Source organism: Saccopteryx leptura, chromosome 5 (genome assembly GCF_036850995.1).
Source record: "Saccopteryx leptura isolate mSacLep1 chromosome 5, mSacLep1_pri_phased_curated, whole genome shotgun sequence".
Lineage (NCBI taxonomy): Eukaryota > Metazoa > Chordata > Mammalia > Chiroptera > Emballonuridae > Saccopteryx > Saccopteryx leptura.
In genome coordinates this window covers 215,922,324-215,932,289 of record NC_089507.1, presented here as the reverse complement: position 1 = coordinate 215,932,289, position 9,966 = coordinate 215,922,324, and the positions used below count along the sequence as shown (strand labels likewise).

Sequence of the window (9,966 nt, the reverse complement as noted above, 5' to 3'; positions counted from 1 at the left end):
CAGGGGAGGAGAACACGGGACAGAGAAAAACAGGCGCAGGAGAAAGGAACAGAGAGGAACCAGAGGGGGCGAGAGCGGAAGGATGGGGTCACTGGGCGCGTGCGTGTCCGTGCGCGTGTGCGGGTGTGGTGTGGGGGTGTGTACCTGCATCTGGCTGACAGTGCTTAGGTGAGCAGGATATCGAAGGCGGCGGGAACGACGCCAGAACGCGGACTGCGGGACAGTCCGGCCACCAGGCCCCTGGCCGGGCGACCTCCGCCCCCACCCGCCCCACCTCCGACCGCGCGCGCAGCCCAGAGGGGGTTAACGCGCCGCCCTGCCGCCGGCTCCTCCCCGCTGCCGCCGCAGTGTCCCCGCTCCGCCGACGCCCACACTGGACCTGGCGGCCGGCCCCTGGGCGGACGGTGGGTCCCTGGCGGCGGGACGGACCTCGCGCCCAGCGGATGCGCCAGGAGAGCCCGGAGCAGCCCCCGCGCTCGCCGCGCCGCCGTCGGGTCTCCGCCGGGCTGTTAGGCTTCCAGCGTCCCCGCGGGGCGCCGCCTGGGTGCCCGGAGCCCCGCGCGCACCCGCCCGGACCAGGCTGCCCAGATGCGGGTGCCACTCTGCCTGTTGCTGCTCGTCGCCCACGCCGCGGACATGATCCCTCTGAACCGAAGGAAAAAGCAAGGTAGGAGGAGAGGCAGCCGGGCAGGGTGGCAGGGTGGCAGGGCAGACCGGGGAATGGTCCCTGTGGCATCTGACCGGTGCCCTGAGCTACTGACTCCGCCAGGTACGGGCCAGTCCCACTTTACAGATGGGGAGACTGAGGCCCGTGGCACCCGCTCTGCAACCTGGACCAAGGAGGCTCTCCAAGGAGGGAAGGGACCGCCCAGGGCTCCCGTGGCCCCCACCCCTTAGAGTAGCATCCCTGCTCGGTGGTGCAAAGACAGGAAGCCCCAGGTGCCAGGCTGGAGGGCACTGGGACGAGAGCACGGAGCTGGTGGCTTAGAATCCATCCTTAACAGCCACGAGAAGCCAGGAGGTGACATCATGAGCCGTGGGCCGGGACAGGGTAGGGTGCCGCCATCTCATCACCGACTCTGACTCACCGTGTCACTTTCGAGAAGTGATGATCTTCGGTGGACCCCACCCCACCCTGGGCCCCGGTGCAGCAGCTCAGGGAGACCTGAGGGCCGAGTTTGAGTCTGGAAGAAGTCCACCCCCTCCAAAAGCCTCTGCTGTTGTTTCCATCTTGACCTTCTAGGGCCACTAGGAAGATGAACCAAAGTCCAGGCTATAAATGTCCCTGGGGCACAACACCGGGGACCCCTTGCGTTCTCACCTCGAGGTTCTATGCCCCTGCCCGTCGCTGTGAGGTCAGAACGTTGTCAGGAGGCAAGTTGGGGACTTTCCCTACGGAACCGAGGTTGGCAGAGCCCACGGGCGGAGGGGGCAAACAAGTGTCTGCGTGAGCCAGGCAGCCCTGCAGCCTCTGGGTGCCAGTCTGAGAGCCAGCCAGTCGGATGCCCGCCGCCGTGCCAAGGGTGTTCCACACACTAAGGGAACCCCCCTACAGCCTCGCGACCTAGCAGGCACCCCGTCTTTATAAAGCTGGATGGCAGGGTTCAGACAGGTTAAGCGACTCGGCTGAGTTGTCCAGCGGGTGAGTGGAAGACCCAGCTCTGGGTCAGGTCTGAGCGAGGCTACGAGGGAATGAGCATCTCCCCTCTGGGGTTCCTAGTCCATCTGGGTGAACAGTGCTCTGTACGGGCACAGTCGCTCCTGGGGAGGGGCAGGAAACAAAGGGGCCGTCGGGGAGCTGGAGGGGGCTGGGCTGGTGTCTGGACAGAAGAACCCTAGGAGCAGAGGGGTGGGTGGCCTTCCAGAGAGCAGGGAGTTAGGGACCTCCTGGAGACACTCCTCTGTGAACGGCCCTGATACAGAGGTTCAGTGCCTGGGCTCTGCAGTCAGCCTGTCGGGGTTCAAATCCTGGCTTCCCCAGAGACTAGCTGGGTGACCTTGACGAAATCATTTTGCTTCTCTGGGCCTCGGTTTACCCTTCTGAGGCTCTAAAATCTTTGTCGGTTCTAGAAAAAGACCCCTCCCTCCCCCCCAAAAACAAAAACTTTGTCCTCATGGACTCCTCTATAAAATAGGAATGATAATCTTAGGTGTGCAACTCACAGGGCAGATGGGGCTAAGAGGGAATGAGTTAATGTCAAGTGCACAGGCTCCTTGTGGGCACTTGGAAGGATTAGTCATTCTCATTTCCTGTCCATTGTGTTCTTGGCTACTCACAACAGCCTAGCGGAGGGAGGGGGAGATGCTTGTTCTCTGCACGAGGAAACTGAGTCTCAGAGAGGGGGCCCGAGTGTCCCCGGGGCGCGCAGCAGGTGGGCAGCAGGACGGGCTGGGATCCCAGCCCTCCTGACAGGACACGGGTGTCTCCGAGCCGTGTTGCTCCTCTCTTCTCAGACCTTCAGTCTCCCCATCTGAAGAGGAGCTTGACATTTCCAAGTTCTAAAAAGACACATACAGAAGAAGAAGAATTCCGATCCCTCCCCTCATTCCCAAGTGCTTAGTGAGGAGGTCAGGCACTGCCCCAGTTTGGTGGGGGACTCTTGGCCCCCCACCCCCTGGCACTTGATCTCTTGTGTTGGGGACACAGGCGTACCCAGCCCAGGACCTCCAGAGAGAGGCTGTGGCTCCACTCAGCAGCCAGGTGCGTCAGAGGTAGCCTTGGATGTCAGTCCCAACCCCACCCCTCTGTGCTGGGTGACTCTGGGCAAGTGGATGTCCCCTCCTCCCCACCCACGGCCTCGGCTTCCCCATTGGCACTGCGGCGGGCGTGGGTGGTAGAAAAACTCTTTCTGCAGCATATTCTGCAAGGTAGTCGGTTGCAGGAACCCCGGCCAGATCGGTTGTGGGCAACGCCGGCTATAGCAGGTTTCCTGACTGCGCGATTTCCCGGAGCGCTCACAGCGGCTCGGTGAGGGCAGAGGGCAGAGCCTTCCCCAAACTCATCACACCGCAAAGACCATTTCTTCATGAGAGAGCTGCTTGGAAAATTCCCTGCGAGATCCCTGAGGGTCTTACTGGCTTTGACATTCTGGACTAACTTTGGCAGAATGTATTCTGCAGGTATTGGCAGCGCCTCATTCATTCATTCATTCATTCATTCATTCAGTGTTCACGCAGCAAATGTCACGGGCGGCCTCTGTGCTCCGCTCTGTGTTTGGAGCCTCTGGGGTCTGCCCTCGCGGAGCTGCCAGTGTGGAGGGATGTCCCTGCGTCGCCTTCCCCGGCCAGCCTCCCCTCCAGGCCCAGGCCTTGGCCCCAGCCTCCCTCCATGCCCAGGCCTTGGCCCCAGCCTCCCCTCCATGCCCAGGCCTTGGCCCCAGCCTCCCTCCAGGCCCAGGCCTTGGCCCCAGCCTCCCCTCCATGCCCAGGCCTTGGCCCTAGCCTCCCCTCCAGGCCCAGGCCTTGGCCCCAGCCTCCCTCCATGCCCAGGCCTTGGCCCCAGCCTCCCCTCCATGCCCAGGCCTTGGCCCCAGCCTCCCTCCATGCCCAGGCCTTGGCCCCAGCCTCCCCTCCATGCCCAGGCCTTGGCCCCAGCCTCCCTCCATGCCCAGGCCTTGGCCCCAGCCTCCCCTCCAGGCCCAGGCCTTGGCCCCAGCCTCCCCTCCAGGCCCAGGCCTTGGCCCCAGCCTCCCCTCCATGCCAAGGCCTTGGCCCCAGCCTCCCTCCATGCCCAGGCCTTGGCCCCAGCCTCCCCTCCATGCCCAGGCCTTGGCCCCAGCCTCCCCCCATGCCCAGGCCTTGGCCCCAGCCTCCCTCCATGCCCAGGCCTTGGCCCCAGCCCTCAGCCAGCCAGCCTCCCCTCCATGCCCAGGCCTTGGCCCCAGCCTCCCCTCCATGCCCAGGCCTTGGCCCCAGCCTCCCTCCATGCCCAGGCCTTGGCCCCAGCCTCCCCTCCATGCCCAGGCCTTGGCCCCAGCCTCCCCTCCAGGCCCAGGCCTTGGCCCCAGCCTCCCCTCCATGCCCAGGCCTTGGCCCCAGCCCTCAGCCTCCTCTGCAAGGTCAGAAGAACGACCCGCTGAGCCATCACCCTCGGGGGCCAGCTGCCCACGGACCCCGCGCTTCCTCGGGCCCCCGAGTCGCTGCTTCTTGATGAAACCCAATGTTTCTGTCTTTAAGACAGGAAAAATGGAAAGAAAGAGGCTTGAGAAAGGTTCTTGGATCTCAAGTGTCTATTACAAAACAACATTTTGATTAATTAAATATAAATATAAGTGAATCAGAACCAGATGGGGACATTTCTCTTAAAAGCATGCTGGGGTGCCCTGGCAGTGGGACACCGGACAGAGTGAGGGGGCTCTGGTCCGCACCCCCACGCCCGCACAGGGACTCACTAAGCAATGCGGGGACTGACTCCCTGATGTCCCTGGCCTGCTGGGGAGGGAGGGGGAGAGGTGGAGGCAAGAGTCCGGCGCATCCTCATGGTGCTTTTCTGATCCTCCTAGACCCGAGGCAGTAAGGGGGCAGAGGGCGGAGCTCTGGAATTCAGATAGACCTGGGTTCAAATTCTAAGTCTTCTCCTGCCTTAACGTGACATCTTGGGCAGGCCACGTGCCTTCTCTGACCCAGGGCTTCGTGTCTGCGAAATGGGAATAATTGTATCTACTTGTTTGTCATTGGGAAAATTTGCCACAGTCCCAGAGGGAGGGTGTCCAAAGGCACACAGTAGGTGCTTCATAAGTATCCATCCACTGCCCCCTCCCACTTTTCTGGCAGAGTGGAATGCTTCTGGGACTGGGGAAGGGGGGGAGAAGTCTCACCTCTGCCCCCTCCCCTCTCTGAGCCTCTTTTCCTTTATTTGTCAAAGGAAAATTCCAGCGTCCTCTCCATGCTTGTTAGGTGGACTGAGTAATTCTCTGTGTACAGCAGAGCCCTGAGTGGACAGCCAGGCAGACAGCTCTGTCCTCTGTGCCCAGAGAGCTGAGACCCAGCAAGCCAGTGCCGAGGCAGTGGTAGCAATGGGGGAGGACTCAGATTTCTTGTCTCTAGGTCAGGGTCATGCTCAGCACAGGGCAAGGTGCGTCCCCCTAAACGCAGGTCTCCAGGTGGGACCAGGCAAAGATGCACGTCAGGGGCAGTGCTGCAGGGGGACACGGCACCACTGAAGGGCGGAGCGAGGGCGGGCAGTGTTGCAGGGGGACACGGCACCACTGAAGGGCGGAGCGAGGGCGGGCAGTGTCGCGGGGGGGGGGGGGGGGACACGGCACCACAGAAGGGCGGAGCGAGAGCGGGCAGTGTTGCAGGGGACACAGCACCACTGAAGGGCGGAGCGAAGGCGGGCAGTGCGGGGGGGGGGGGGGGGGGGAGGACACGGTACCACTGAAGGGCGGAGCGAGGGCGGGCAGTGTCGCGGGGGGGGGGGGGGGGGACACGGCACCACTGAAGGGCGGAGCAAGGGCGGGCAGTGCCACGGGGGGGGGGGGGGACACGGCACCACTGAAGGGCGGAGCAAGGGCGGGCAGTGCCACGGGGGGGGGGGGGGGGGGACACAGCACCACTGAAGGGCGGAGCGAAGGCGGGCAGTGCGGGGGGGGGGGGAGGGGGAGGGGGAGGGGGAGGACACGGTACCACTGAAGGGCGGAGCGAGGGCGGGCAGTGTCGCAGGGGGGGGGGGGTACACGGCACCACTGAAGGGCGGAGCGAGAGCGGGCAGTGTCGCAGGGGACACAGCACCACTGAAGGGCGGAGCGAGGGGGGGCAGTGCCGCGGGGGGGGGGGGGACACGGCACCACTGAAGGGCGGAGCGAGAGCGGGCAGTGTCGCAGGGGACACGGCACCACTGAAGGGCGGAGCGAGGGCGGGCAGTGCCGCAGGGGACACGGCACCACTGAAGGGCGGAGCGAGGGCGGGCAGTGCCGCAGGGGACACGGCACCACTGAAGGGCGGAGCGAGAGCGGGCAGTGTCGCGGGGGACACGGCACCACTGAAGGGCGGAGCGAGAGCGGGCAGTGCCGCGGGGGACACGGCACCACTGAAGGGCGGAGCGAGGGCGGGCAGTGCCGCGGGGGACACGGCACCACTGAAGGGCGGAGCGAGGGCAGTGCTGTGGGGGACACGGCACCACTGAAGGGCGGAGCGAGGGCGGGCAGTGCCGCGGGGGACACGGCACCACTGAAGGGCGGAGCGAGGGCAGTGCTGTGGGGGACACGGCACCACTGAAGGGCGGAGCGAGGGTGCCGCGCGCGCGTCGGTAGGATGTTACCTTGGGCGAGTCCCTCTGCCCCTCTGGGCAGGGTTTTCTTCATAAAATAGGGGCTGGTGGAGAAAAGGGAAGCAGGATCCTTGGCACATAGCAGCTGCTCAATAAACTAAGCTCTGCTCACCTGCCCTCTCCCTCTGCAGCCAGTTCTGAAGCCAAACTTGGGGCTCAAAAGGGACGCTGTTTTCACCTCACAGGGCTCCCACCCCCGAGGGGAACCCACGTCCCTCTTCCGTGGATGGAAACCATTCAACCCCAACCCAGCCTCCACAGGAGACCCTGAGACCACCCAGTGCGGGCTGGCCCTGTGCGGAGCCCTGCGTGTGGACTGAGCACCCTCACTGTGGCTCTGCCCGTGTCACATCCGTCTCTCGGACAAGGGGACTGAGGCTCAGAAAGGGGCAGGAGCCTATCTAGGAACTTAAAACAGCTGAGCAGGGCTGCAGACCCAGCGGTCTGGAGGCTCCAAGGCCCGTGCCTAGAAACAGAAGAGAGCCCTGTCAGTGCCTTGCTGAGGACTGCACGGCAGAAGCGTCCGAGGAGCCTCAGCAGAGGGGTAAGGGTTTAGGATTTTGCCGAGCTGAGGGGCAGCAGGGCAAGCGGCTGGGGTCTCCGCCGAGAGGAAGGAAAGGCTCTGTCTAGGAGGAGAGCGTCCAAGGGGCTGTGCGACCAGAGGAAGTGAAGGTCAGACTGCGAACGGGCCAGGGTCTGTCACGGAGGGCCTCCGCCGCCACTCGCCTGTCACCATAGTCACAAAGAAATATTTATTGAGCCCGTCGTCCCGGCCAGGCCCTGAACTAGGCGTTGACAAGGACAGCCGAGACGCGCTCTCCTGTCTCTGCCGTCAGAGGGGAACAGAGCCCTCGGAGGGAATGACATAGACAGGGTCCCGCTGCTCCGTGAGGAGCCACTGCCGGCCGGAGAGGCAGGTCTGTGGGGGTCCCCGTCTCAGCCCAGAAATCCGAGACACAAAGGTGCGACCCTGCTTGCCTCCGATGTCACGTGGGTGAGGTGACTGTATTCATTTTGTTCCCCTCACTCTTCTCCTCTGTCGGCTCACTGTGTATCCACTCATCTTTCCATCTAGTGGAAAAAACTAAAGCTCACATCCATTCAAAGTCTTTCAAACTGAGGTGCAATCGACCCATCAGCAAATCAGGCCCATACATTTAGTAAAGCGCAGACAGAACTTTTCATGAATGGGAGTGCAGCAGAGCAGACCAGAGCAACAAGGAACAGAATAGGATAAAATAGAGTGGGCGTCGCAAACGTGTCTATAAAGGTCTACCTACGTAATCATGTAGGTGCTGCGATCTGTCACATTCTTTTCTTTGTTTTGGGGTGTTTTTTTTACAATGCTTTAAAAATACTAAACCAGGCCTTGGCTGGTTGGCTCAGTGGTAGAGTATCGGCCCAGTATATGAATGTCCTGGGTTCAATTCCCAGTCAGGGCACACAGGAGAAGCGCCCACCTGCTTCTCCACTTCTCCCCCTCTCGCTTCTCTCTTTCCTCTCTGTTCCCCTCCTGCAACCATGGCTCGATTAGAGCAAGTTGGCCCGGACACTGAGGATGGCTCCATGGCCTCTGCCTCAGGCGCTAAGAAGAGCTTGGTTGTTGAGCAATGCCCCAGATGGGTAGAGCATCGTCCCCTAGTGGTCTTACTGGGTGGATCCTGGTCAGGGCACATGCAGGAGTCTGTCTCTGCCTCTCTGCCTCTCACTGAAAACAAGAACAAAAAAATTTAACCATTTTTGGCTCAAAGGCCATACAAAAACTAGGCTGGTGGCCAGGTTTGGCCCATGGGTTATATTTTGCCAACCTCTTTTTTAGAAACTATCAGAGTGCATTACAAGTGTTAAGGTGATTATTATTTTGAGAATGTGTTAGAGTTCACATACACACGTCAGCGTGCGTGTGAGTGGGTGAGTGTGCATGCACATCTGTGTGCACACGGGCGTGGGTATGTGTGAATGTGTGTGTGTGTGTGTGTGTGTGTGTGTGTGCTGTGTACCCGCTGATAGACCAGTGTAACCTTCACTGTTGTCGGGAAGCATGGACCGCTGAGTCAATGCGGCCCTCGTGGACTCTCTAGGAGGCAGGATCCAGGAAGATCCTGAAATTGCAGATCGCAGACAAAGGCCCAGTTGCTCACACAGCCACAGGCATGTGAACCCAGGGGGTCTGGCTCCGGAGCTCCAAATGTGACACCAAATGGCCTCCAGTGGTGCCTGCCCCCCTGCCACACATTTTGCAGGTCCTTAGTTCATATGCTTATTTCTAAGGACCCTGATTCTGGCAGCCACGTCCTTCCCAAGGCATGGGGACTTTAGCCTCAGAAGGTGGGGTGACCCATCAGAACCCTAAATGCCCTCCTGCATCAGGACACCCTGAGCAGCCAGTGACACCAGCCGCTGTGTGCTCCCTTCACACTGATCCTCACACTGACCCTGCTGACGGGGGGGTAGGGGGGGGGCTGTGACCCCTCTTCCCTTACAGAATGACCCTGCCGGGGGGGGTGCCCCCCTCCCTTACAGAATGACCCTGCTGGGGGGGTGCCCCCTCCCTTACAGAATGACCCTGCTGGGGGGTGCCCCCTCCCTTACAGAATGACCCTCCTGGGGGGGTGCCCCCTCCCTTAGAGAATGACCCTCCTGGGGGGGTGCCCCTTCCCTTACAGAATGACCCTGCTGGGGGGTGCCCCCTCCCTTACAGAATGACCCTGCTGGGGGGGTGCCCCCTCCCTTACAGAATGACCCTACTGGGGGGTGCCCCCTCCCTTACAGAATGACCCTACTGGGGGGTGCCCCCTCCCTTACAGAATGACCCTACTGGGGGGTGCCCCCTCCCTTACAGAATGACCCTGCTGGGGGGTGCCCCCTCCCTTACAGAATGACCCTGCTGGGGGGGTGCCCCCTCCCTTACAGAATGACCCTGCCGGGGGGTGCCCCCCTCCCTTACAGAATGACCCTGCTGGAGGGGTGCCCCCTCCCTTACAGAATGACCCTGCTGGGGGGTGCCCCCTCCCTTACAGAATGACCCTGCTGGGGGGGTGCCCCCTCCCCTTACAGAATGACCCTGCCGGGGGGGTGCCCCCTCCCCTTACAGAATGACCCTGCTGGGGGGGTGCCCCCTCCCTTACAGAATGACCCTGCTGGCGGGGGGGGGGTGCTGCGGCCCCTCTTCCCTTACAGAATGACCCTGCTGGAGGGGTGCCCCCTCCCTTACAGAATGACCCTGCTGGGGGTGCCCCCTCCCTTACAGAAGACGAAGCCTGGTTCAGAGAGGGGAGCTGGCCTGTCCAACGTCACCTAGCACATGTGAGTGGGACCTGGCTCTTCCTGGTTGCACAACTGCAGGGGCAGAGCCTGCCTTCTCCAGAAAGTCCATTCAGCGCTGCCATTCACCCCCTCCCACGGGCACAGCACTTTACAGTTAGCAGAGCAGTCCAGCTTTCATTTTCCCTGGCGGTCTGGAGAGGGCTGTGAAGAATGGAAGGTTGAGGCCGCAGAGGCCCCGAGACCTCTGAGACCAGCACTTAGAAAGCCTCAAGCAGGGAAGTTGCTCAAGCAGGGTCCCCCAAGCCAGGGGTGCAGGTGGGGGTCCGGGAGAGAGCAGAGTGAGGGCAGCGTTGATCAGGGAGGGAGGGCGGCCTGTCCCGGAGCTGGAGAGCCCGCTGTGTCTGGGCACGCACCGTCTGCCCCGCCTTTCT

At 62.1% G+C, this 9,966-nt stretch overlaps 1 protein-coding gene across 1 annotated transcript in view; it reads left to right on the top strand.

Moving 5' to 3' along the window:
- The first annotated feature begins 588 nt into the window (after positions 1 to 588).
- Positions 589 to 9,966, top strand: part of RSPO4 (R-spondin 4) — a 30,183-nt gene continuing 20,805 nt past the window's right edge. Inside the window, exon 1 of the mRNA XM_066387057.1 lies at positions 589 to 667. Coding sequence (XP_066243154.1) covers positions 589 to 667 — 79 coding nt within the window. The remainder of the gene's footprint in view (positions 668 to 9,966) is intronic.